Source organism: Ambystoma mexicanum, chromosome 9, assembly GCF_040938575.1.
Source record: "Ambystoma mexicanum isolate Mex_15411 chromosome 9, UKY_AmexF1_1, whole genome shotgun sequence".
Classification (NCBI taxonomy): domain Eukaryota; kingdom Metazoa; phylum Chordata; class Amphibia; order Caudata; family Ambystomatidae; genus Ambystoma; species Ambystoma mexicanum.
The window spans coordinates 1,555,028,841-1,555,055,413 of NC_090931.1; the positions used below are offsets into that span (position 1 = coordinate 1,555,028,841).

Below are 26,573 nucleotides of genomic sequence, written 5' to 3' on the forward strand. Positions count from 1 at the left end.
CTGAAGCCAAGGCAACACAGATGAAAGTACAAGTTATTTACTCCTGGTAATGTTTGACTGGATGTTCCTCCAACTTATTCCTCATCTTTGACATGTAATGTCCAGCTTCGGCTGCTTCGGAAAAAGAATTTCGGCAGAGGGCGCCCTGCGTCGAATCGATGTCGCTCGAAGGCCTCCGTCGAAGGGGACGTCATCAGATGTTATAAGTAGCATACACGGATCCTGTTGGCCTCAGTTCTGTTTTTCTCCCCCTCGTGTATCAGAAGCGCCCACAAACACGGGCAGGACAGTACTCAGCCTTGTTGAAACTAAAGCTGTAATAGGAGTTGTAGGCTGGGAGGGCGATGAGGAATACGTTGGAGGAACATCAGTTGAAAGAACGTTACCGGGGGTAAGTAACTTGTTCTTCAAATGGATTGTGTCCTCCAACATATTACTCATCTTTGACAGACTCCCAAAGCAGTATCCAGTATATGAGGAGGGTGAAGAATTTAGACATGCAGAAATTTGAGAGGGCAGAATAAAGGACTGCCTTACCAAAAGCAACACCCTGAGCGTGGGAAGTATCCAGAGAGTAATGCTTAGGAAACATTTGTATAGATGACCACGTTGCAGCATCACAGAGGTTCTTCGTAGGGACACCTGTCTGCAGGGCAGTTGAAGTGGCCATGCCTCTGGTGGAATGAGCACACAAACCCTCAGGCAGGTCCTTGCCAGCCAGTCTGTAGCATTCAAAAATAGTGAGGATGATCCACCTAGACAAGGTCTGCTAGGAAACAGCATGGCCTAGTCGGTGTCCAGTATACCCTAAAATGAGTTGGTCGTCCACTCTCAATTTGGACATCCTGGAAACATAAAAGCTTAGCGCTCTCCTAGGGTCCAAGCGATGTAGCCTTTCCTCGTCCTTACTAGGATGCGGAGGAGGATAGAATGCTGTTAGCACAATTTTCTGCCTTAGGTGGAAGTCCGAAACAACCTTAGGCAATAAGGAGGGTTTCGCCCTCAATAAAACCCTGTTCTTGTGGAATATAGTAAAGGGTGGCTTGGAAGAAAGCACTTGCAACTCACTCACTCGCAGATGTAAAAGCACCAACAGGATTGGCTTAAAAGTCAACAACCTTAATGGACATGAGTGCAAGGGTTCAAAGGAAGCATCAATTAGGAATTTCAAAACCAGGTTGAGGTCCCAAACCGGAACCTGAAATGTAGAAGGTGGGAAACTATTTGTGAGCCCTTTTAGAAACTGAGTGACCAGAGGGATCTTAAAATAGGAACATTCCTCTGATGAGCGCTTAAAAATCAAAAGCGTTGCCAGGTAACCGTTAATGGTACCAACCTGAAGACCTTTGTGTGCTAACGAAAGCAGGAAGGATAGAACATCCGGTGTAGTACGCTAAAAAGGATCAACATTCTAGTCTCGGCACCAGTCGCAAAACGTATTCCAATGGCAATGGTACAGAGACTTTGTTGGTGGCCTTCTGGCCGAAAGCAACACTTCCATCACGTCATCCGAGAGGTCCCAATCCTTGTACCTCAACCTTTCAGAAACCAGGCGTGATGGTTGAGAGGGTTGACCTCTGGATGGAGAACCCGACCTCCCCCCACTCTCAAGAAGATTCTCACTTTGCAGAAGACGTATCGGAGGACAGATGGCCATGTCCAGTAGATCCGGATCCCACGTTCTCATGGCCCAGTCCGGGGCAATGAGGATCATGCGGTTCCCGAACCTCCTCAACCTCCTTATTACTTGAGGAATGATGGGGACTGAAGGAAGCGCATACAGCAGGGGGAATTCCCAGTCCACCACTAAAGCACCTCCTAGAGCTCCTCTCAGAGGAAATTTCCTTGAGCAGTACTGCTCGCAATTCCGGTTGGCACCGGTCACGAACAACTCCACCTGATGGGTTCCCCAAAGGGCAAAGACCTCTGGAAGGACTTCCTGAGCTAGTTCCTACTTGTGGGAGACTGTGCTGTTATTAACACAAGGTAGTAGTACGTGTGTAGGTTGGCCTATAGGAAGGTGTGAATGAATTAAGGTCCTACCACTGGTCCAAACCTAAGTGCCCCATTTGGGGTAATAGCATCTACATATAATTGGTATCCATCATAATGCAACACATCAAGGAAAGTCATAAAAATTATTGTAAGTTAGAGACAAGACTTTATGTGCAAACATCAGTGCAAAAAATGAAATAAATGCCCTAAACCATGAGGGCAAATACAATCAATAAAACATTTTTGAGGTTACATATAAAATTCCTTCTAAAAATAAATCAGAATGCAGAATTGCTAAACAGAAATTATGAATTTTAGTTAAAAAGGAAAGAAGAAAAAATGGAAAAGTCAATGGAGCATAAAAAGAAATAAAGAAAATATTTCTCCCAATGTAGTAGCATCAACACTGGGAAAAGGTAACAAATACTTTTTTCAATCTTATATGGTCATGATAAGTATCATTGAAACCCCAGTGTGAATGTTTGTTCATACACCAATTGGGTGGAGTCTGCCAACGCATGAGGGGGAAAAAAAGGAAAAAAGAACAATGCTGATATGACAAAAATGAATAAAGCTAATTCAATAGACAGTGATCTCAGGAAAACAACTGAGTTACTGAACAAATGTTTTTGTAAATCCTGGCTAACTGAAGAGACAACAAAACATGTATTGTTATAGAGAGAGGTCCAATATAGATCAGATGTTATTCTGAGGGACCTCCAATCCCCTCTAGACAATATTGCGTTTCGGCGGTACCAGCTCTGCCTTCATCAGGGCAGTGATAGCAAGACCCTGTGGGAAAACAACAGAGGAAAAGAGGAAGGAATGTTTTAGTAAAAGAAAAGAACTGAATTCGAAGGAAAACAGAAAAAAAGAGAAACATGTGTAGAAAATGATGAAGAGAATGATTTATGTGGAACAAAATTATGTAGAAGAATTGCTAAAGTCAAAAAACTGCAAAGTGCATGATCCTGGTCATGTTTGCAACTCACATCATGCCAAAGTCTAAATCTCCTAACGTGTTGGGATCACCTGGTAACATGCTAGTGTGACCCCCCCGAGGAGAACAAAAGGACCTGGCCAGAAATCCCCTTCTGAGAACAAAATTGCAAGGGACTTGGAACACACCAAGCGGAACCCGCCCCCCCCGGGTGGGGTAAGGGTGAAAGGGCGGAAAGAGAGTACATTTAAAATTAAACCCCCAATTCGGGCATAAGTGGATAGTCGAAGCAAGAAATTGCCATGGAGATCGTAAAGATAACTTACCAAAGGTGATGGTATAAAAAATGAAAAAACCATGGCATGTAATAAACAGTTCATGCATCCAAAGAGTGCATGTGGCGTCTCTATAGAGAACTGGGAAAAAAATGTATTGGTTCCCAAAAAAATCTTGCAGTCAGTAGCATGCGACCGTGTTCCCCATATCTGTGAATCTAGTGAGAAAAAGCATAGTAGAGTATAAGCATATCTGTAAGCTTGGCCCATATGGAGGAGAAGAAAAACGAAGCAAAAATATTACCTTGAGCGTGATCCTATGCTACGCTCAATGAAAAAAGTGAGCCCATTATTACTCGTTGGGAAGTGGCTAAGTCCTATGTGGTGTCAGTTAAATGGGCATTTGCCTCACAAAGGAGATTATATCACCAGATGCGTTCGAGGTCCGTTGAAGAAACCAACCTGGACCAAAAGAAAGGAACAAAACCCAATTAAAGGGCGGTTAGCCTTCAAAGTTGTAAAACACAGGAAAGAAAACTTGAGTGTAAGGAAGCTGTAGTGCAGGTAGTTCAGTACCTGTTATTAGGTGTAGCTGAGTTCCATAACGAAGAGCTTGGGCAGATAGGGAAAGGAGGGAAAGACAGCCTCCGGCTGGCGCCTGTGCCGCGCTGCAAATTCTGCTGCGACTGGCTCCTGGAATGCGGAAAAGGAGCCTTTCTATTTGGAAGGACGCCATGACGTGTGACAGGGACCTAATCTCCTGACCGGCTCCCAAGGGATCTGTGTTACACCCATGTTGTTAGGACCCATGTGACAGGGACCTAATCTCCTGACCGGCTCCCAAGGTATCTAGACTCTTGCGCAATGAGAAGTCTAACTAGACATGGATTTCTGCCAGGTAAGGAAAAAATTGTGGGTGTGCATGTAAACAGTGTATGCATGCCGGGACTGAATGGTATTGTGGAGGCAGTCCCGAGTGTAAATGTGCGCAGCATGTTGAATAACCTGGAGGTCCCTATGTAGGGATAATATGGATGACAATAAAACCATAGGAAAGCTCAGCTCTAAAAAATTATCTAAAAGGGATCTCTGTTAACGGTGAAGGATTCAGGAAGGAGGTAGCTCATTGAGACCATTGTCCAGGGAGTCCAATCTGTACACCCATCTCTTTTCCAATTCGAGAAGTCTGTGCTGTACATTTTGACCTGTATGGATCCTACCAAGGACCCACCACAAGATATCATCAGGGGTATGGGAGTTGGTCAGGTAATGTGTGACCAACGGAGATGTAGTTTTCTTACACCGGATCCTCGAGCGGTGTTCTGAGATCCGAGTCCCTACATTCCACATAGTTTGTCCCACATATCTGAGCCCACAAGGGCATTCAATACAGCATATCACTTGACTGGTCTTGCAATTGGATTGATTGTTTAAGACCCATTGTCTATCGCCAATGTTGAATGTTTGAATCCTCTTAGTAAATTTACATACCGAACAGGATCCGCAAGGATAGTGTCCGGTGACCTTGCGTAAGTTCCACAGGCCTGTGCGTAGTGGAATTTTACTGTATGAGAAATGAACTAAATGATCTCTGATTTTTTTGCTCTTTTAAAAGCAAAGCGAGGTATAGGCTCATCCACCAGTTGTAATCTAATAATGGGCCAATATTTTCTGATCATTTTTTTAAAATCAAAAACATTCGGTCCATGAGTCAAGACGCATGTTAACCTTGCTGCATCAGGGGTATTCGGTTCCGGCCGTGATATCAAAAGTGAATCCCGGTCCGTGAACCTAGCTCTCTTGGTAGCGGTATTCACCAACCTTTTGGGGTATCCACGTAGGGGTAGGCGCTGACCAAGTGCTTCGGCATTCTCATAGAAATCTTTCAGAGAAGTACAATTTCTTCTGATTCTTAGTAATTGCCCATATGGCAAGTTCTGTTTAATATGTAGTGGATGGTCACTTTGATAATGAAGGAGAGTGTTGCGGTCTGTAGGTTTCCTGAATAGGTTACAGGCTAGTTTGTTGTTGAGACCTGTAATCTCTAAATCCAGGAAATGTATCTGTGTAGTACTATGTTCCATGGTGAATTTGATATTATTATCACAAGTATTCAACCATTCAGAAAATTGTTGGAGGGATGTGTCGTCGCCTGTCCAGATGAAGATAATATCATCGATATATCGATGCCAGCGAGAGATCTTGGTGCACCACTGGTTGATTTGATTGAAGATGTATTTTTCCTCAAAAGAGGCCATGAAAAGAATGGCAAGGCTAGGTGCGAATGTTGCACCCATAGCTGTACCTTTGACCTGCAAGTAAAACCGATTGTCAAAAGTAAAAAAATTCTTGCATAGAGCAAATGTGGCTAATTCAATGATGAATTCTGGTGGTATCCGGGATGGGCCGGTCTCAGTGTGGTCCCGGGTCAAATGTTCATAGATACACTCAATCGCTGCATCTTGTGGGATAGACATATATAAGGATTGTATGTACATGGTAACCAAAAGTTGTTTGGAACCATCAAACGACAGGTTCTCAAACACCTGAATGGTATGTGTCGTATCCCTGAGATATGATTGGGTTTTACTGCTCAAGGGTTTAAGGAAATAGTCAATGAATTGACCCAAGGGTTCCAAAATGAAGCCGCAACCCGAGACAATGGGTCTTCCCGGTGGATCCTGTGCGTTCTTATGGATCTTAGGGAGGGCGTATAGACAGGGGGTGCGATTAGAAGATGTGGTTAAGAAACTTGATTCTTTGTCTGTGATCCAATTTCTTTCGAGCGCGAATGCGACCATTTCTGAGATCTCTATTTTCATTTCTTTCGAACGGTACTTTCTAAGTATACGATAGCTGACCCCATCATTCAATAAATTATTGATCATATTGGTGTACTGGTCATTGGTCATCAAGACAATGCCGCCACCTTTGTCAGCTGGTTTTATAATAAGATCATGGTTGCTAGCGAGATCTTTCAAAGCTTTTCTCTCGCCCTTAGTGAGATTATGATGTACTCTATGCTTGTTTTTCTTCTTCAACAGTCTAATGTCTCTCAGGACACATCTCTCAAAGGTGAGTATGTCGTCCGGTGTTTGGTTGTCTGATGGAGTAAAGGAAAACTGAGGGTGAAGGCCTGTATCTGGGTCTGCATCTGGTATATTGTGATCTTGGAAAAAGACACGAAGTCTTAAATTCCGAAAAAAGCGGCGCATCTGAGTTTCGGCCTTAAACCAATCTGTATCACTAGTTGGTACAAAAGACAGACCGTTGGTTAAAAGCAAAATTTGCTCGGGAGTGAGATTAAAGTTACCCAAATTGAAAATCGGTAACTGATTGTTGTCGGGAAAGTGGTCTAACGTCTCCGTCTCCTGGGGCGTCTCCGTTGTCCTTGGCTCGGTGTGTTCCAGAAAGGAGGACCCCATCCCCCTCCCTGTCCTCCTCTGCCTAAAAAAGGGAAAGGTGGGGGGTACGGACCCTGGAGCTGTGGTTGTGCGAATTGATAGGGCTGATACAGAGGGAAGTTCTGGTGGGAGCTTCCCCCCGAGGAGCCCGAGCTACTTGATCCTGGAAAAGTAACTCTGCCTCGTCTACCTCGTGGTGAGGATTGGGATCCCGCTCCTTGTTTTTTCAGGGAATCGAGATAGCCGTCAGTTGTATAAGGGTAGATGATTTCAGTCCTAAAGTCTTTGATATCTCTATTTAATTTGTTGGTTTTCTTAGTTAGGGTATTGGACTTGAATTGTTCAAATTCTTTATTAATGTTTGAAAGTTGTGCCTCTATGTACGTGAGTAAGGTGTTATTTTTGAATTTAGATTCTTCAGTCTGTAAGATTTTTTGTAATTCTGTATTGATACGTTGTGCTGTAGTAATCGTAAGGACCATCAGGTCTCTACTGCATTTTGTAGCAAAAAAACTAAAGTTAGTGGTGTATTCTTTATCTTCTAAGAATAATCTGGGTTCGTTACGCACTATTAGTCCACTGGGTATGATATTCTTTTTCAAATATTCTCGAAAGAAGTGCCCGTGGAGTTCAGTGCGAAAAGCCTTTTTCCTTAATTTTAGTAGGTCCTCAGCTGTGCTGGATGAGGTAGTCGGCTGATTTGGATCTGGAGGGTCAAAGAAGGAGGGGCCCCGGATAAGTTCAATAGTTTCCTCCTCTGAGTAACTTAGTGTGGCATTCTCGGCCATCTCTGTATCACCCAACCCACGAGATGCGGGTGCCGCATGGGTGCCAGTGCCCTTGCGAGATGTACAATGATAGGGGAAAGAGGTGAAATGCCTAAGGCAGGCTAGAGCAAAGGACAGTAAATGAAGAAGCTTTGCAACAGAGCCTGAGTATGGCTATAATTATAAAGTCAATCAAAACCCCATTACGTGGGGCGCCCAACCACAATAACAACCTTGGTTGTCCAATAACAAATTCAACAAAGAAAAAGGCCACACTGTTGTGGCTGTGGTTGTGCCCGTGGGCTAACGTACCAGTAAGAGGGCAAAGAAAACTAATATTAACACACGGTACTAGTACGTGTGTAGGTTGGCCTATAGGAAGGTGTGAATGAATTAAGGTCCTACCACTGGTCCAAACCTAAGTGCCCCACATTTGGGGTAATAGCATCTACATATAATTGGTATCCATCATAATGCAACACATCAAGGAAAGTCATACAAATTATTGTAAGTTAGAGACAAGACTTTATGTGCAAACATCCGTGCAAAAAATGAAATAAATGCCCTAAACCATGAGGGCAAATACAATCAATAAAATATTTTTGAGGTTACATACATATAAAATTCCTTCTAAACATAAATCAGAATGCAGAATTGCTAAACAGAAATTATGAATTTTAGTTAAAAAGGAAAGAAGAAAAAATGGAAAAGTCAATGGAGCATAAAAAGAAATAAAAATATATTTCTCCCAATGTAGTAGCATCAACACTGGAAAAAGGTAACAAATACGTTTTTCAATCTTATATGGTCATGATAAGTAACAATGAAACCCCAGTGTGAATATTTGTTCATATACCAATGGGGTGGGGTCTGCCAACGCATGATGGGGAAAAAAAGGAAAAAAGAACAATGCTGATATGACAAAAATGAATAAAGCTAATTCAATAGACAGTGATCTCAGGAAAAAAACTGAGTTACTGAACAAATGTTTTTTGTAAATCCTGGCTAACTGAAGAAACAACAAAACATGTATTGTTTTGTTATAGACGAGAGGTCCAATATAGATCAGATGTTATTCTGAGGGACCTTCAATCCCCTCTAGACAATATTGCGTTTCGGCGGTACCAGCTCTGCCTTCATCAGGGCAGTGATAGCAAGACCCTGTGGGAAAACAACAGAGGAAAAGAGGAAGGAATGTTTTAGTAAAAGAAAAGAACTGAATTCGAAGGAAAACAGAAAAAAAGAGAAACATGTGTAGAAAATGATGAAGAGAATGATTTATATGGAACATAATTATGTAGAAGAATTGCTAGAGTCTAAAAACTGCAAAGTGCATGATCCTGGTCATGTTTGCAAATCACATCATGCCAAAGTCTAAATCTCCTAACGCGTTGGCATCACCTGGTAACATGCTAGTGTGACCCCCCCGAGGAGAACAAAAGGACCTGGCCAGAAATCCCCTTCTGAGAACAGAACCGCAAGGGACTTGGAACACACCAAGCGGAACCCGCCCTCCCCCCCGGGTGGGGTAAGGGTGAAAGGCCGGAAAGAGAGTACAATTAAAATTAAAACCCCAATTCGGGCATAAGTGGATAGTCGAAGCAAGAAATTGCCATGGAAATCGTAAAGATAACTTACCAAAGGTGATGGTAAAAAAAATGAAAAAACCATGGCATGTATAAACAGTTCATGCATCCAAAGAGTGCATGTGGCGTCTCTATAGAGAACTGGGAAAAAAATGTGTTGGTTCCCAAAAAAATCTTGCAGTCAGTAGCATCCGACCGTGTTCCCCATATCTGTGAATCTAGAGAGAAAAAGCATAGTAGGGTATAAGCATATCTGTAAGCTTGGCCCATATGGAGGAGAAGAAAAATGAAGCAAAAATATTACCTTAAGCGTGATCCTATGCTACGCTCAACGAAAAAAGTGAGCCCATTATTACTCGTTGGGAAGTGGCTAAGTCCTGTGTGGTGTCAGTTAAATGGGCAGCTGCCTCACAAAGGAGATTATATCACCAGATGCATTCGAGGTCCGTTGAAGAAACTAACCTGGACCAAAAGAAAGGAACAAAACCCAATTAAAGGGCGGTTAGCCTTCAAAGTTGTAAAACACAGGAAACTGTGCTGTACCTGCTCAGAGCGTCCACCGCTGTGTTCTCCTCCCCAGACAGGTGAACCGCCGATAGGGAGATTTATTCTTGAATAGCTCAATACCAGAGCTGCATTGCCTCTCTGCACAGTGGTAGTGACCCTACACCTCCTCCCTTGTTGAGGTAGTGCATGGCCACCGTATTGTCCGTCATTATCAGGACATTCTTTCCCCGCACAGATGGCAGAAAAGCCTTTAGCGTTAGTCTGATCGCCCTCAGCTCCAAAAGATTGATGTGTAGCTTTGGACTCAGATGGAGACCAACAACTGATGACAATCAAATCATTGGTGTGAGCTCCCCACCCCGTGAGTGAGAGGTCCGTCACTACAGTGATCTCTGGCAATGGTTGCCAAAAGTGTTCAACCTTCAGAACATTCCTCTTGCAGGCCAACCACAAAAGATCATTCGAGACCCTGGCCGGAATCCAAAGCCGGTCCGACATCTGGCCTGAGAACTGGGACCATTGTGATCGGAGAGCCCATTGAAGGGATTTCATTCTCAGGCGTGCCTCCGGCACCAGGAAAATGCAGGATGCCAGGAGGCCGAGCAACCTCAAGAATTCGAAGGTAGGGGTATATATGAATCCCCCCTCCTGAGATGCGCTGCCACCACCACCATCAGCTTGGTTAACACCCTTGAGGCGGAGGCGGAGGTGAACCCGAATGGAAGGACTTGAAACTGATAGTGCGAGCCGCCAACAGCGAAACTCAGGCATCTCCTGTGCTTGAGATGGATTGGCACATGAAAATAAGCATCGTGAAGGTCCAATGACACCAACCAAGCCTGAAGTTGGAGGGCGTGAAGGATCTATGAGTGACCATCTTAGATATGCCTTTCCTGGGAAATGTGTTCAAACATCTCAAGTCCAAGATGGGTCTCAGTCCCCAGTCTTTCTTGGGAATCAAAAAATATAGGGAACAACAACTCTTGTTCCTCTCCACCACAGGCACTGGTTCTAGAGCGCCTTTCTCTAGCAGGGTCAAAATTTCCCGCACAAAGAGCGGATCCAAAATCCTCAAAGAGTGTTTCCCTGGTGGATTGGTCTGAGGCTTCTTTATAAAGGGAAGGCAGTAGCCGTGGGCTATTGTTTCCAGAGCCCAAGCATCTGAAGTAATGTCTCGCCATCCTTATAGATGCTGAGACAGCCTGCCCCCACTGGAGAACTGTGCCAGAAGCCCTCAAGGTGGTTTTGAAGCTGCTGTTGCAGAGGCTGATGGCAAAGAGGCTGCTGCTGGAACTGACTTCGCACCTCTACCTCATCCACCACGAGGGAACTTTTGTTAGCTCCTTTCATCATCCATTCCTCTTGCCCTTCCAAATGAGGAGTAGTAGCGAAAAGATCTACCCCTACAAGGTTGTCCGCTAGGATGAAAAGGCTGAGGTTGCCTAACAGCAGCGCCTAAAGATTTTGCAGCCGCCTTCGAGGTCTGCAACTTCTCAAGGCTTTTGTCAGCCTTCCTGCAAAAAAAGAAGAGACCCGTCCAATGGCATGTTGAGAAGACCAGCATGCACACCAGGCGCATAACCCGACTTCCGCAACCACGCAAACCTGCGTATCATGGTGCTCATAGCCATGGATCTGCCGATACCATCCGCAGAATCCAATCCAGACTGGAGGGACTCACACATGGCTTCCTTGCCGTCCTTAACAACAGCCAGGAAACCGTCCCTCATCCCCTTTTGGAATGTGCTCCGCTGCCATGGATATGCACTCCCATAGACTGTATGAAAATTTTGCAAACCCACAGGTGGAGTTGGCTGATTTCAATGCCATACTCACCACCAGAAAAACCTTCTGTGCCCATCCATCTACGCGCTTATCGTCCCAATCAGGAGGGATGGTAGGGTATGCGGCCTTCTTCGAGGTAGCCTTAGAATTAAGGTGCCTATATGAAGAGTCGGCATGCTCCCCATGTTCTGGCTTGCCAAACTCCAGCTCAGCAGAGGTATCAATACCACTTGCGTTATGCAAAGTGTCACACAGGTCCTGCATCCTACTCTCCTCTGAAATGAGGCATTCCGGCACATTAGGAGTTTCATACTGGAGCCCAAAAAGGTCATTGTTAGGAAAGATTTCGTAATTGTAAGTAATTTTCCTTCCATGTGGCAACCCCTAAACTTTTTGCTGTTGTTTTTCACCTTGTTCTTGACTTTGCCAGAGAAGTGCAGCCTTCTGCCGCACTCCTCTGGGCTTTCGCTCCTTTCTTACGGGGAAACTGACATGCCCTTAAGACAGTCAGTACCGGGGAACGCTGTTTCCCGTAGTTTCTTTTATCATGCTGCGGCTTTAGTGCAACATGACACAAGAGGGCACTGTAAGCTAAGTTACAGCTCTCTTGGGTCTCTAGCCTTCTACAGGCCCTAGATACTCTTTTAGGATGGTATTTTGATCGGTGCAAGTCATTCAGGGACTGGAATGGTGGCAGCGATCGATTTGTGTATTTTGAGCTCCTTTTGGCGTTCTGAGCGCGTTTTTCGCACTGAACCCAAAATGGTGGCCTGGCTCCCAAAATGGCCAGACCACGAGGCTCCTTTGTCCTGTCCACTGACCGTCTTGCTCCCTTCCCCTTCCCCAGGTCGGGCGACCCGGGGCCTTCCTTATTTGGGCATGTACTTTCCCGCGAAACGTGGTTGCTTTCGCGGGCTTCTACATGTCTTTTGTGTGCCTCCAGGGTGTGGGCTGGGATGTCTGGTCCCAATACACATCCTGGGTGCCAGAGAGTCTAGGGTGGTGTGAATGCCTGGGACCACCGTGGTCCGTGATTGGTCCACGTATGGTATGTGTGTTGATGAGCGGATCTCCCATTGGCTCCCCTCCGTTTTGGCGCGAAGGGAACCGTGGATAAGAGGGGGCTGGAAACACCACTACCATGTCGATCTCCTGAGTTCTCATGAACGAAGCAATACAGGAGCCAAGTATCCTGCAACCACGAGGCTGGACCGAGGAATCGCTGGTGACCCGCTGAAGGAATCCTCCTTTGCACTGCTGTCACCCTGTGAAACCCTTTCCTCCTTTGATCGAACCAGAAGGCCTGTACTGGTGCTTCGACCTTTGGAATAGCAGGAACAGCTATTCCCGGCGACTTCATCATCTCCTGCCAAGTAAGCCTTCGGAAGCGTCTCTGGGCCATCCAGTTGACTGACCAGCTTACAAGGGAGTCCTGCTCTGTAACCACCGCCAGGTTGTGTTGTATTTCGAGTCCTTGTCACTCTCCCACGCTTCGTACAATTGGCGTTCCCAAGTCTGAAGGGAGGAGTGTACATTTGGCTCAGATACACACGGCCGCTCCGTTGCCCTGCTGTGGTGACAAAACTGTGCAGGTTTCTTCGATTGGGACGTCTTTTTGCTCTACACTGAACCTGCCAGCTGCTGAAACTAACGTGGAGAAGCCTGGGTCTGCTTGCTTCGGGGACCGGTGAGTAGTATAGCTAGGATCTGGTCGCCCTCCTGCAGTATCCCATTGCTTTTCCCTGCTGTGTAAAAACAGCACCCTTTTTGCCGTACTCGCGCTCTGCTTCTGCCCGCTGTGGAGGCTGCGCTTGAGTTGCGGAACCTGTTCTCCTTCTGCTGTGCACTAACCCGAACTGCCTGACTTCCTCCGAAGAGCTTCTCCTTTTGCCCGTTGGCACTGGCGTGGCAGGTACTTTGAGCACAAGGCTCCACTCTTCGCAGGGCTCGGACTTCCATCTAGTTAGGTGCCTCTGAAGGCGAACTGAGTCTAAAGCATTATCGCACTGCCTGTTTTCCTTCCCTTTCAGGTGGACTACGCATTTTGTGCGTGTAACGCTTAAGACTGTCGTATTTGTATATATATTGTGTTGATATGGTATGTGTTGGTTTAATATTGTGATATTGTGATTTTCTCGCTACGGTCATTATTTTAAAGGCCTTAAAATAAATGTGTATATATTTTTGATATAACAACTGTTTGGAGTAGTTTGTAAGCGCTCTTGCTTTGTGTGCTCATTGCGGGCTTTCAGTCACCCTCACCCCTCTTGAGACCTAGTCTTGACCACCGCGATCGCTACCTTGATTGGTCTGGCTCGTCCAGAGGCTACCCTGTTCCAAGTAATTAGGTTGGCCTTCTGAACTTCTGCGCCACCAGGACAGAGTTCAGAAATCCGTCTTAACAGTCATTCTCCTCATCCAAATGTTTCTCCTCTTCAAAAATAGAAGTGTGGTTCCTAAAAGAAAGCCATTTTGGGAAGTGGGACACACATTTTCTCTGGAATGGAGACCAGAGGCTTTGAATGCGTTGACTTTGATAGACTCCTTTCTTGAAGGGTCAACAGGTTCTGGGGAATGAGCCAGTTAACTAGACCCCGCTGGCGTCAATGTCGACAATGGCACCGAAGGCACCACAGGCGTTTAATCTCTCTGTCTCTCTGTCTCTCTGTCTCTCTGTCTCTCTCTGTCTCTCTCTGTCTCTCTGTCTCTCTCTCTCTCTCTCCCTCTCTCCCTATCTCCCTCTCCCCCCCTCTCCTTCTCTTCCTCTCCCTCTCCCTCTCTCCGTCTCGATTGATCCTTCAACACCTTGTCTCGACGCCTCGAGGGCTCTCCATATGGATCACGCAATATACCCGGGCTCGAGGGTGCGTGAGTATCCGGCTCAGACAGCTCCTTGCCGGCTTCCACAGAAGGCGCGGACAGAGCCCTGCCCTGCCTCTCAAAGGTCTTAAGCATCTCCATCCGGAAAATGTCCCACTCTGCCGGTGTTGATGATTTGGACGGGCATGTCACCCTCTCGGAGGTACCGCCTGACGAAGACGAGGAAGGCGGCCAGTGGTGCCTTCGCTTCGATGAGGACGAAGAGTGGCAGGAACCACTATGAGACATTGAGCGCTTAGCCTTCTTCCAACGAGTTGCCCTTCGACTCGTTGGTCAAAAGCCCAGCCAGTCTGGATTTACGGGGCTTGGACACTTTGCCTACCTGAAGCTTCCCCTTTCGTTCCCACAAGGCCTTCCCTGTCATGGACTGACATTTGGAGCAAGTAGCCGTTTCATGGCCCTCGGCCAGGCACCACAGACAGACCCGATGCGAACCTGTAGTCGACATCTTGGAGCCGCACTCTTTCCATTTCTTGTACACGGAAGGAGGAGTTGTCGGGGTAGAAGCCAAAGACATCGTCGAATAGATGATATTAGCAAGTACTTCAGAAGTATGAGGTGTGCCGAGTTTCACGAAGCAAACACATTTGCGGAAAAAAATGGAACTGAGGCCAATGGGTGACATGCGTGCTACTTATGACATCTGATGATGTCACCCTCGACGGTGGCCTTCGAGGCTCATCGACTTGATGCCATCGACGCAGAGCTCCCTCTGCCGAATATTTTTGCTGAAGCAGCCGAAGTTGGACATTGCATGTCAAAGATGACAAAATCCATTCGAAGTGTGCCTTTCCATTCTATGGTGTTTTTCAGGTGCGGTCATCCAGTGCTCCGACATGGCCCTGTGTTTGTGCCCCACCCTGTTCCATACGTATCTTAGGTTTATGTGCAGAGTATGTTCTTGGTACGGTAGGTGCAGAAACGGCAGGCATTTTTGGTACGGTAAGCGAACGGTCGGACAAGTGTTTCGTTCAATGTTAGTCTATTTTACCTTTGGTTTGGGGTCTTATGCAACCTTCTGAACATCGGGGGTTGTTTCCACAGCACAACCCAACTTCTGCCCTACATAGCTGGGGACCAGTTGCGAGGAAACTGTTTGCATTTCCTCTTTCACTTGCTCTTCGGTGTTGCTCTCAAAACCGGTGCCTGCTTCCTGTGTCTCAAGATCTTCTGCAGTAGTGGCAGATTCACCCATTTTCTTTTCGGCCTGCCTAGCATCGGATGCCCACATTTATTCTTCGACACTCTTACAGGCTTTACACAGGGAGTCGCTGTGATCCATTGGAAGACAGCTATTGCACTCTGTGCGTGTCCTTGCGAGGGGATTTTGTATTGCACAGAGGACAGAATTAAAACCGAGGCTTCTCCATTGGATAGCCAGGAAATGCGGGAGTTAGAACTAGCAAATAGCGGAGAGTAAACTCTGCACTTTACCTTCATAATCTTGTGGATTTAAAGCTTGTGGCAAAACCACCAAAATACCCATAGATCCAAATGGACTCCATAAATGGGTCCCTTACCTTGTCAATCCTGCAGTAATTTTGCATGCCAGCGTAGCAGTAACAGTACATTACACAACATTCGAATTCTACAAAACTTAAAAATATTATGTTACCTGCAGAAACACTTTCACCTCGCCTTCCTTCAGAATCCTGAAAATCTCTGGCAGATGCCTCCACCTCATCGTCAAAGTACAGCTCCTCGCCTACCTTCACCTTTACCCAATCCTCTGAGCTCAAACAATTCCAGGCAGAAGCATCTTCCTCTTCTTCAACCTTCACCAGGCTAATGGGTAGTGGATGATCACTGGGCCCCTCCTCTACTTCAACCTTCACCCATTCCATGGAGTTATCACAATCCTGGACAGAAGGTGCCTTTGCTTTGTCTCTCTGCACCAGATCCATGACGTCCTGGGAATGCTTCAGAATGCTTGAACGCCTTCATCAATATGAGAAAGAAGAAGAGAGAGAAAGAGAAAGATGTGCGTTAGCCTACAAAATGTATCATCCTTCCTGCCTAAAGGAAATACACGGTTTAGAATGTATTCCACTTCTAGGGCACTAGAGACAGCACAAGCTGCCGAAGAAGTAAATGTGCACCTCTCTGAATTCATTAGCCTTCTATTGACATTCCCCTATTTAAAGAAATACTGTGTTACCCTGAAAGGAAGCCCCATTGATTCAACCACTGCTACACCAAGGAATACAAGGCAGATGCAGGATATCCTTTTGGCCTGGAATTAGGGAGGTAATGACAGCTCCTAACCCTCGGAACGGGGCAAACCTCCTCAGAGCAGCAGACGGGTCCTGCCATACATGAGCGTTGGGTTAGCAGCTCCTGATGCCAATATATGCAGGTGGGTGCGGGAGGCCCATCATAGATAAGCGTGCGGAGCAGCTCCCGGTGGTGATGTATGCAGGTGGGTGCTGGAGGCCCATCATAGATAAGCGTGCGGAGCAGCTCCCGGTGGTGATGTATGCAGGTGGGTACTGGAGGCCCATCATAGATAAGCGTGTGGAGCAGCTCCCGGTGGTGATGTATGCAGGTGGGTGCGGGAGGCCCATCATAGATAAGCGTGCGGAGCAGCTCCCGGTGGTGATGTATGCAGGTGGGTGCTGGAGGCCCATCATAGATAAGCGTGCGGAGCAGCTCCCGGTGGTGATGTATGCAGGTGGGTACTGGAGGCCCATCATACATAAGCGTGCGGAGCAGCTCCCGGTGGTGATGTATGCAGGTGGGTACTGGAGGCCCATCATAGATGAGCGTTGGGAGCAGGTCCCGGTGGTAATGTATGCAGGTGGGTGCTGGAGGCCCATCATAGATGAGCGTTGGGAGCAGATCCCAGTGGTAATGTATGCAGGTGGGTGCTGGAGGCCCATCATATATGAGCGTTGGTAGCAGCTCCCGGTGTTAATGTATGCAGGTGGCTGCTGGAGGCCCATCATATATGAGCGTTGGGAGCAGATCCCAGTGGTAATGCATGCAGGTGGGTGCTGGAGGCCCATCATATTTGAGCATTGGGAGCAGCTCCCGGTGGTAATGTATGCAGGTGGGTGCTGGAGGCACGTCATATATGAGCGCTAGGAGCAGCTCCCGGTGGTAATGTATGCAGGTGGGTGGTGGAGGCCCATCATATATGAGGGTTGGGAGCAGCTCCCGGTGCTAATGTATGCAGGTGGGTGCTGGAGGCCCATCATATATGAGCGTCGGTAGCAGCTCCCGGTGTTAATGTATGCAGGTGGCTGCTGGAGGCCCATCATATATGAGCGTTGGGAGCAGCTCCCAGTGGTAATGTATGCAGGTGGGTGCTGGAGGCCCATCATATATGAGCATTGGGAGCAGCTCCCGGTGATAATGTATGCAGGTGGGTGCTGGAGGCCCGTCATATATGAGCGCTAGGAGCAGCTCCCAGTGGTAAGGTATGCAGGTGGGTGGTGGAGGCCCATCATATATGAGGGTTGGTAGCAGCTCCCGGTGGTAAAGTATGCAGGTGGGTGCTTGAGGCCCATCATATCTTAGCATTGGGAGCAGCTCCCAGTGGTAATGTATGCAGGTGGGTGGTGGAGGCCCATCATATATGAGCGTCGGTAGCAGCTCCCGGTGGTAATGTATGCAGGTGAGTGCTGGAGCCCGTCATATATGAGCGCTAGGAGCAGCTCCCGGTGGTAATGTATGCAGGTGGGTGGTGGAGGCCCATCATATATGAGGGTTGGGAGCAGCTCCCGGTGCTAATGTATGCAGGTGGGTGCTGGAGGCCCATCATATATGAGCGTTGGGAGCATCTCCCGGTGGTAATGTATGCAGGTGGGTGCTGGAGGCCCATCATATATGAGCACTGGGAGCAGCTCCCGGTGGTAATGTATGCAGGTGGGTGCTGGAGGCCCATCATATATGAGCATTGGGAGCAGCTCCTGGTGATAATGTATGCAGGTGGGTGGTGGAGGCAAAACATAGATAAGCGTCAGTAGCAGCTCCCGGTGGTAATGTATGCAGGTGGGTGCTGGAGGCCCATCATATATGAGGATTGGGAGCAGCTCGCGGTGGTAATGTATGCAGGTGGGTGCTGGAGGCCCATCATATATGAGGATTGGGAGCAGCTCGCGGTGGTAATGTATGCAGGTGGGTGCTGGAGGCCCATCATATATGAGCGTTGGGAGCAGCTCCCGGTGATAATGTATGCAGGTGGATGCTGGAGACCCATCATATATGAGCATTGGGAGTAGCTCCCGGTGGTAATGTATGCAGGTGGGTGCTGGAGGCCCATCATATATGAGCGTCAGTAGCTGCTCCCGGTGGTAATGTATGCAGGTGGGTGCTGGAGGCCCATCATAGATGAGCGTTGGGAGCAGCTCTCGGTGCTAATGTATGCAGGTGGGTGCTGGAGGCCCATCATATATGAGCGTCGGTAGCAGCTCCCGGTGGTAATGTATGCAGGTGGGTGCTGGAGCCCGTCATATATGAGCGCTAGGAGCAGCTCCCGGTGGTAATGTATGCAGGTGGGTCCTGGAGGCCCATCATAGATGAGCGTTGGGAGCAGCTCTCGGTGCTAATGTATGCAGGTGGGTGCTGGAGGCCCATCATATATGAGCGTTGGGAGCAGCTCCCGGTGGTAATGTATGCAGGTGGGTGCTGGAGGCCCATCATATATGAGCGTTGGGAGCAGCTCCCGGTGGTAATGTATGCAGGTGGGTGCTGGAGGCCCATCATATATGAGCGTTGGTAGCAGCTCCCAGTGGTAATGTATGCAGGTGGGTGCTGGAGGCCCATCATATATGAGGATTGGGAGCAGCTCCCAGTGGTAATGCATGCAGGTGGGTGCTGGAGGCCCATCATAGATGAGCGTCGGGAGCAGCTCCCGGTGCTAATGTATGCAGGTGGGTGCTGGAGGCCCATCATATATGAGCGTCGGGAGCGGCTCCCGGTGCTAATGTATGCAGGTGGGTGCTGGAGGCCCATCATATATGAGGATTGGGAGCAGCTCCCAGTGGTAATGTATGCAGGTGGGTGCTGGAGGCCCATCATATATGAGCATTGGGAGCAGCTCCCGGTGGTAATTTATGCAGGTGGGTGCTGGAGGCCCATCATATATGAGGATTGGGAGCAGCTCGCGGTGGTAATGTATGCAGGTGGGTGCTGGAGGCCCATCATATCTGAGCGTTGGGAGCAGCTCCCGGTGGTAATGTATGCAGGTGGGTGCTGGAGGCCCATCATATCTGAGCGTTGGGAGCAGCTCCCGGTGGTAATGTATGCAGGTGGGTGCTGGAGGCTCATCATATATGAGCGTCGGTAGCAGCTCCCGGTGGTAATGTATGCAGGTGGGTGCTGGAGGCCCATCATATATGAGCGTCGGTAGCAGCTCCCAGTGGTAATGTATGCAGGTGGGTGCTGGAGGCCATCATAGATGAGCACTGGGAGCAGCTCCCGGTGGTAATGTATGCAGGTGGGTGCTGGAGGCCCATCATATAGGAGCATTGGGAGCAGCGCCCAGTGGTAATGTATGCAGGTGGGTGGTAGAGGCCCATCATAGATGAGCGTTGGGAGCAGCTCCTGGTGGTAATGTATGCAGGTGGGTGCTGGAGGCCCATCATATATGAGCGTTGGACAGCTCCCGGTGGTAATGTATGCAGGTGGGTGCTGGAGGCCCATCATATATGAGCTTTGGGAGCAGACCCTGGTGCCAATGTATGCAGGTGGGTGCTGGAGGCCTATCATATATGAGCATTGGGAGCGGCTCCCGGTGGTAATGTATGCAGGTGGGTGCTTGAGGCCCATCATATTTGAGCATTGGGAGCAGCTCCCAGTGGTAATGTATGCAGGTGGGTGCTGCAGGCCCATCATATATGAGCATTGGGAACAGCGCCTGATGCTAATGTATGCAGGTGGGTGCTGGAGGCCCATCATAGATGAGCATTGGGAGCAGCTCCCGGTGGTAATGTATGCAGGTGGGTGCTGGAGGCCCATCATAGATGAGCATTGGTAGCAGCTCCCGGTGGTAATGTATGCAGGTGGGTGCTGGAGGCCCATCATATATGAGCGTTGAGAGCAGCTCCCAGTGGTAATGTATGCAGGTGGGTGCTGGAGGCCCATCATAGATAAGCGTAAGTAGCAGCTCCCGGTGGTAATGTATGCAGGTGGGTGCTGGAGGCCCATCATAGATAAGTGTCAGTAGCAGCTCCCGGTGGTAATGTATGCAGGTGGGTGCTAGAGGCCCATCATAGATGAGCGTTGGGAGCAGCTCCCGGTGCTAATGTATGCAGGTGGGTGCTGGAGGCCCATCATATATGAGCGTTGGTAGCAGCTCCCGGTGTTAATGTATGCAGGTGGCTGCTGGAGGCCCATCATATATGAGCATTGGGAGCAGCTCCCAGTGGTAATGTATGCAGGTGGGTGCTGGAGGCCCATCATATATGAGCATTGGGAGCAGCTCCCGGTGGTAATGTATGCAGGTGGGTGCTGGAGGCCCGTCATATATGAGCGCTAGGAGCAGTTCCCGTGGTAAGGTATGCAGGTGGGTGCTGGAGGCCCATCATATATGAGGGTTGGGAGCAGCTCCCGGTGGTAAAGTATGCAGGTGGGTGCTGGAGGCCCATCATATATATAAGCGTTGGGAGCTGCTCCCGGTGGTAATGTATGCAGGCGGGTGCTGGAGGCCCATCATATCTGAGCGTTGGGAGCAGCTCCCGGTGTTAATATATGCAGATGGGTGCTGGACGACCATCATATATGAGCGTTGGGAGCAGCTCCCGGTGGTAATGTATGCAGGTGGGTGCTGGAGGCCCATCATATATGAGCGTCGGTAGCAGCTCCCGGTGGTAATGTATGCAGGCGGGTGCTGGAGGCCCATCATATCTGAGCGTTGGGAGCAGCTCCCGGTGTTAATATATGCAGATGGGTGCTGGACGACCATCATATATGAGCGTTGGGAGCAGCTCCCAGTGGTAATATATGCAGGTGGGTGCTGGAGGCCCATCATATATAAGTGTTGGGAGCAGCTCCCGGTGGTAATGTATGCAGGTGGGTGCTGGAGGCCCATCATATTAGCGGTGGGAGCAGCTCCTGGTGGTAATGTATGCAGGTGGGTGCTGGAGGCCCATCATAGATAAGCGTCAGTAGCAGCTCCCGGTGGTAATGTATGCAGGTGGGTGCTGGAGGCCCATCATATATGAGGATTGGGAGCAGCTCGCGGTGGTAATGTATGCAGGTGGGTGCTGGAGGCCCATCATATATATGAGCGCTCGGAGCAGCTCCCGGTGGTAATGTATGCAGGTGGGTGCTGGAGGCCCATCATATATGAGCGTCAGTAGCTGCTCCCGGTGGTAATGTATGCAGGTGGGTGCTGGAGGCCCATCATAGATGAGCGTTGGGAGCAGCTCCCGGTGCTAATGTATGCAGGTGGGTGCTGGAGGCCCATCATATATGAGCGTTGGGAGCAGCTCCCGGTGGTAATATATGCAGGTAGGTGCTGGAGGCCCATCATATATAAGTGTTGGGAGCAGCTCCCGGTGGTAATGTATGCAGGTGGGTGGTGGAGGCCCATCATATATGAGGGTTGGGAGCAGCTCCCGGTGGTAATATATGCAGGTGGGTGCTGGAGGCCTATCATATATAAGTGTTGGGAGCAGCTCCCGGTGGTAATGTATGCAGGTGGGTGCTGGAGGCCCATCATATATGAGCATTGGGAGCAGCTCCCGGTGGTAATGTATGCAGGTGGGTGCTGGAGGCCCATCATAGATAAGCGTCAGTAGCAGCTCCCGGTGGTAATGTATGCAGGTGGGTGCTGGAGGCCCATCATATATGAGCATTGGGGGCAGCTCCCAGTGGTAATGTATGCAGGTGGGTGCTGGAGGCCCATCATATATGAGCGTTGAGAGCAGCTCCCGGTGGTAATGTATGCAGGTGGGTGCTGGAGGCCCATCACAGATAAGCGTCAGTAGCAGCTCCCGGTGGTAATGTATGCAGGTGGGTGCTGGAGGCCCATCATAGATGAGCGTTTGGAGCAGCTCCCGGTGGTAATGTATGCAGGTGGGTGCTGGAGGCCCATCATATATGAGCGTCGGTAGCAGCTCCCGGTGTTAATGTATGCAGGTGGCTGCTGGAGGCCCATCATATATGTGCGTTGGGAGCAGCTCCCAGTGGTAATGTATGCAGGTGGGTGCTGGAGGCCCATCATATATGAGCATTGGGAGCAGCTCCCGGTGGTCATGTATGCAGGTGGGTGCTGGAGGCCCGTCATATATGAGCGCTAGGAGCAGCTCCCGGTGGTAATGTATGCAGGTGGGTGGTGGAGGCCCATCATATATGAGGGTTGGGAGCAGCTCCCGGTGTTAATATATGCAGATGGGTGCTGGACGACCATCATATATGAGCGTTGGGAGCAGCTCCCGGTGGTAATATATGCAGGTAGGTGCTGGAGGCCCATCATATATAAGTGTTGGGAGCAGCTCCCGGTGGTAATGTATGCAGGTGGGTGGTGGAGGCCCATCATATATGAGGGTTGGGAGCAGCTCCCGGTGTTAATATATGCAGATGGGTGCTGGACGACCATCATATATGAGCGTTGGGAGCAGCTCCCGGTGGTAATATATGCAGGTGGGTGCTGGAGGCCTATCATATATAAGTGTTGGGAGCAGCTCCCGGTGGTAATGTATGCAGGTGGGTGCTGGAGGCCCATCATATATGAGCATTGGGAGCAGCTCCCGGTGGTAATGTATGCAGGTGGGTGCTGGAGGCCCATCATAGATAAGCGTCAGTAGCAGCTCCCGGTGGTAATGTATGCAGGTGGGTGCTGGAGGCCCATCATATATGAGCATTGGGGGCAGCTCCCAGTGGTAATGTATGCAGGTGGGTGCTGGAGGCCCATCATATATGAGCGTTGAGAGCAGCTCCCGGTGGTAATGTATGCAGGTGGGTGCTGGAGGCCCATCACAGATAAGCGTCAGTAGCAGCTCCTGGTGGTAATGTATGCAGGTGGGTGCTGGAGGCCCATCATAGATGAGCGTCAGAAGCAGCTCCCGGTGCTAATGTATGCAGGTGGGTGCTGGAGGCCCATCATAGATGAGCGTTGGGAGCAGCTCCCGGTGCTAATGTATGCAGGTGGGTTCTGGAGGCCCATCATATATGAGCGTCGGTAGCAGCTCCCGGTGTTAATGTATGCAGGTGGCTGCTGGAGGCCCATCATATATGAGCGTCGGGAGCAGCTCCCAGTGGTAATGTATGCAGGTGGGTGCTGGAGGCCCATCATATATGAGCATTGGGAGCAGCTCCCGGTGGTAATGTATGTAGGTGGGTGCTGGAGGCCCGTCATATATGAGCGCTCGGAGCAGCTCCCGGTGGTAATGTATGCAGGTGGGTGGTGGAGGCCCATCATATATGAGGGTTGGGAGCAGCTCCCGGTGGTAAAGTATGCAGGTGGGTGCTGGAGGCCCATCATATATGAGGGTTGGGAGCAGCTCCCGGTGGTAAAGTATGCAGGTGGGTGCTGGAGCCCCATCATATATGAGCATTGGGAGCAGCTCCCGGTGGTAATGTATGCAGGTGGGTGCTAGAGGCCCATCATATATGAGCATTGGGAGCAGCGCCCAGTGGTAATGTATGCAGGTGGGTGCTAGAGGCCCATCATATATGAGCATTGGGAGCAGCGCCCAGTGGTAATGCATGCAGGTGGGTGCTGGAGGCCCATCATATATAAGTGTTGGGAGCAGCTCCCGGTGGTAATGTATGCAGGTGGGTGGTGGAGGCCCATCATATATGAGGGTTGGGAGCAGCTCCCGGTGTTAATATATGCAGATGGGTGCTGGACGACCATCATATATGAGCGTTGGGAGCAGCTCCCGGTGGTAATATATGCAGGTGGGTGCTAGAGGCCCATCATATATGAGCATTGGGAGCGGCTCCCGGTGGTAATGTATGCAGGTGGGTGCTGGAGGCCCATCATATATGAGCGTTGGGACCAGCTCCCGGTGGTAATGTATGCAGGTGGGTGCTGGAGGCACATCATATATGAGCGTTGGGACCAGCTCCCAGTGCTAATGTATGCAGGTGGGTGCTGGAGGCCCATCATATATGAGCGTTGGGAGCAGCTCCTGGTGGTAATGTATGCAGGTGGGTGCTGGAGGCCCATCATATATGAGCGTTGGACAGCTCCCGGTGGTAATGTATGCAGGTGGCTGCTGGAGGCCCATCGTATATGAGCGTTGGGAGCAGCTCCCGGTGGTAATGTATGCAGGTGGGTGCTGGAGGCCCATCATATATGAGCGTTGGACAGCTCCCGGTGGTAATGTATGCAGGTGGCTGCTGGAGGCCCATCGTATATGAGCGTTGGGATATGGCCCACCGCCAAAGCTTAGGGTTCTCCCCTTGCAATGCTATCAACCATCGCAGAGGCCTGTGGTCCTTCTGGATCGTAAAGTGAGACCCAAAGATGTAGGGTTTCAGCTTCTCTACAGCCCACTCAACCGCATATGCCTCTTTTTATGCCAGCCCAGTTCCTTTTCCCTTTTTCTCAACTCACTGCTAATGTAGGCGACAGGTTGCTCTACCCTTTCAGCGTTCAGCTGCGCTAACATTGCTCCAATCCCAAAATCACATGCGTCTATCTGGATAATAAATTCCTGGCCATAGACTGTGTTAGGGAGAATTCTCAGAAATGTGATAATTCCTCTCTACCTTAGAGCCCCCAGCTCTTTTGCTGGACACTAGGACTTTTTAATTTTTACTGGGAGAGAGTGAGACCCTTTTTCCCACTCTCATGTATTTTAATGTGATTTGAAAACTGTGTTTCTGTTGGTTTTTGTAGTCTGACAAACTCGATAGGCATCTTTATACATTGTAGCACACAGTGCTGTCAGTGTAGTGCTTCAGGAAAGTTTTACAGGTCTCCCCAAAGGCTTAAAACACCTTTCTCTTGGATAACTACTGTTTCCAAGAATAGTAAGTGAAATTGACTTTATGCTTTAAATGTGTAGACCCAGCACACAGTATCTTACAATAGGACGCTGGAGGGGTTACCTAGTATCCCCTTTGTCTAGCTTTTCATGTTTATGTTACCCTTTCCTCGATGAATGGCTGGTGGCAGTGGTTACTTTAAACTACTGTGGTGTGTCTTTACCGCAGGCTGCAGGAAAGCACCCTTGGGTGCTTTTTTTGTCAAACTGGCCCGGTCGTCTTTTTTCACCATTTCTTTGTGGAAAGGTCCTTCTTGAGATTTACTCTGCGCGTTTTGTCTTTGGTGGGATTCACGAGTGAAGCCCGCCTCTGGCTCCAGGGTGTCTGGTGGGGGCAGGAAGTGAGGGAGGTGCCCGAAATTCGCTGTTCTTGGTCTCCTAGGCGACAGGAATGCACTTCTAGTTGATTGGTCAGCTGGCTGTCCGGCAAAGACAGCCACCCTGCTGGGTGATTGACAGCCAGCCTGGAATGAATGGGAGAAATTTGGAAGGCCACTGGACGAAGGAATCCGAAGAAGAACTTGAAGAGGACGCCTGCTGCAACTTCTGGACTGTTGGTTTGCTCAGTGAAGCCCTGCTGCTGTGCTGAAACTCCAAATTCGCATCGAGAAAGAAGCCAGGACAACTTCTCCCTTTGAGTTGGTGGGACCAATCAACTCCAAAGTAAGCCACCTGGACATCCGTCTCGAAGCTGGTTGGAATTCCACATAGTTGCTGCTGAAACCAAGACACCAGGGAGAGGAACACCAGTTTTTGTGCGTTGCTTTTAAGCTGGCCAAGAGCTCCAGGAAGATCCTCCAGACTCCCAGGAAGCAGGACTGACCGAGCCTGAGCCACCTCAGAGAGCTGGACACCAGATACAAGGAAAGTCCGCCTCGACATCCAGGAACCGCTATGGTGCTGTTTGCGGTAGACGCGAGGAGCTGAAACACCGAATTGCCACTTGTTTGAAGATAGCCGGTTGTTGTCGGTAACCGTCCCATTGCAGTGCAGGAGTCCCTAGAAGTCCTCCGTCTTGTCCCCACGACTGAGGCCCAGGAACACCAGGATCTGCAGAGCTGCACAGGAACAGAAGTCATCTGCTGCTTTTCTTCTAACTAAAAGGTACTGTAAGTCTAAGAGAACTTGCCTAGCGTTGTAATTTGTTTCTACTCTTCACAAGACTAACAGCGTGTGGCCCTACATTGATTCTTCTGCACTAAAGACTTCTAAAACATTGTACAAAGACCTTTCTACTTACATGCAAGAAGTGCTTCAGCTACATAGACTTTTCCCTATTGACTTTGGCCTAGCCTGTTTCCACTGAAAGACTCTTCTCTCCTCTGACACTGGGGAGGGTTGAAAAGTATTTGTCTGCTTAAGAATAATTGTGATCCCTTGTTTGCTCTGAGTAACCTTTTCTTTGCCACATCTCAGTGCTATTCTAAATGCTAACAGTAGCATATCAATGTCCACAGTGTCCTAACAATTGATGTCACCTGAGGGTGTAGG

At 49.0% G+C, this 26,573-nt stretch overlaps 1 protein-coding gene across 1 annotated transcript in view; it reads right to left on the reverse strand.

Moving 5' to 3' along the window:
* Nucleotides 1-26,573, reverse strand: part of LOC138489514 (zinc finger protein 658B-like) — a 573,438-nt gene that overhangs the window by 417,130 nt on the left and 129,735 nt on the right. Inside the window, exon 2 of the mRNA XM_069617256.1 lies at nt 15,755-16,077. Coding sequence (XP_069473357.1) covers nt 15,755-16,043 — 289 coding nt within the window. The 5' untranslated portion in view covers nt 16,044-16,077. The remainder of the gene's footprint in view (nt 1-15,754; nt 16,078-26,573) is intronic.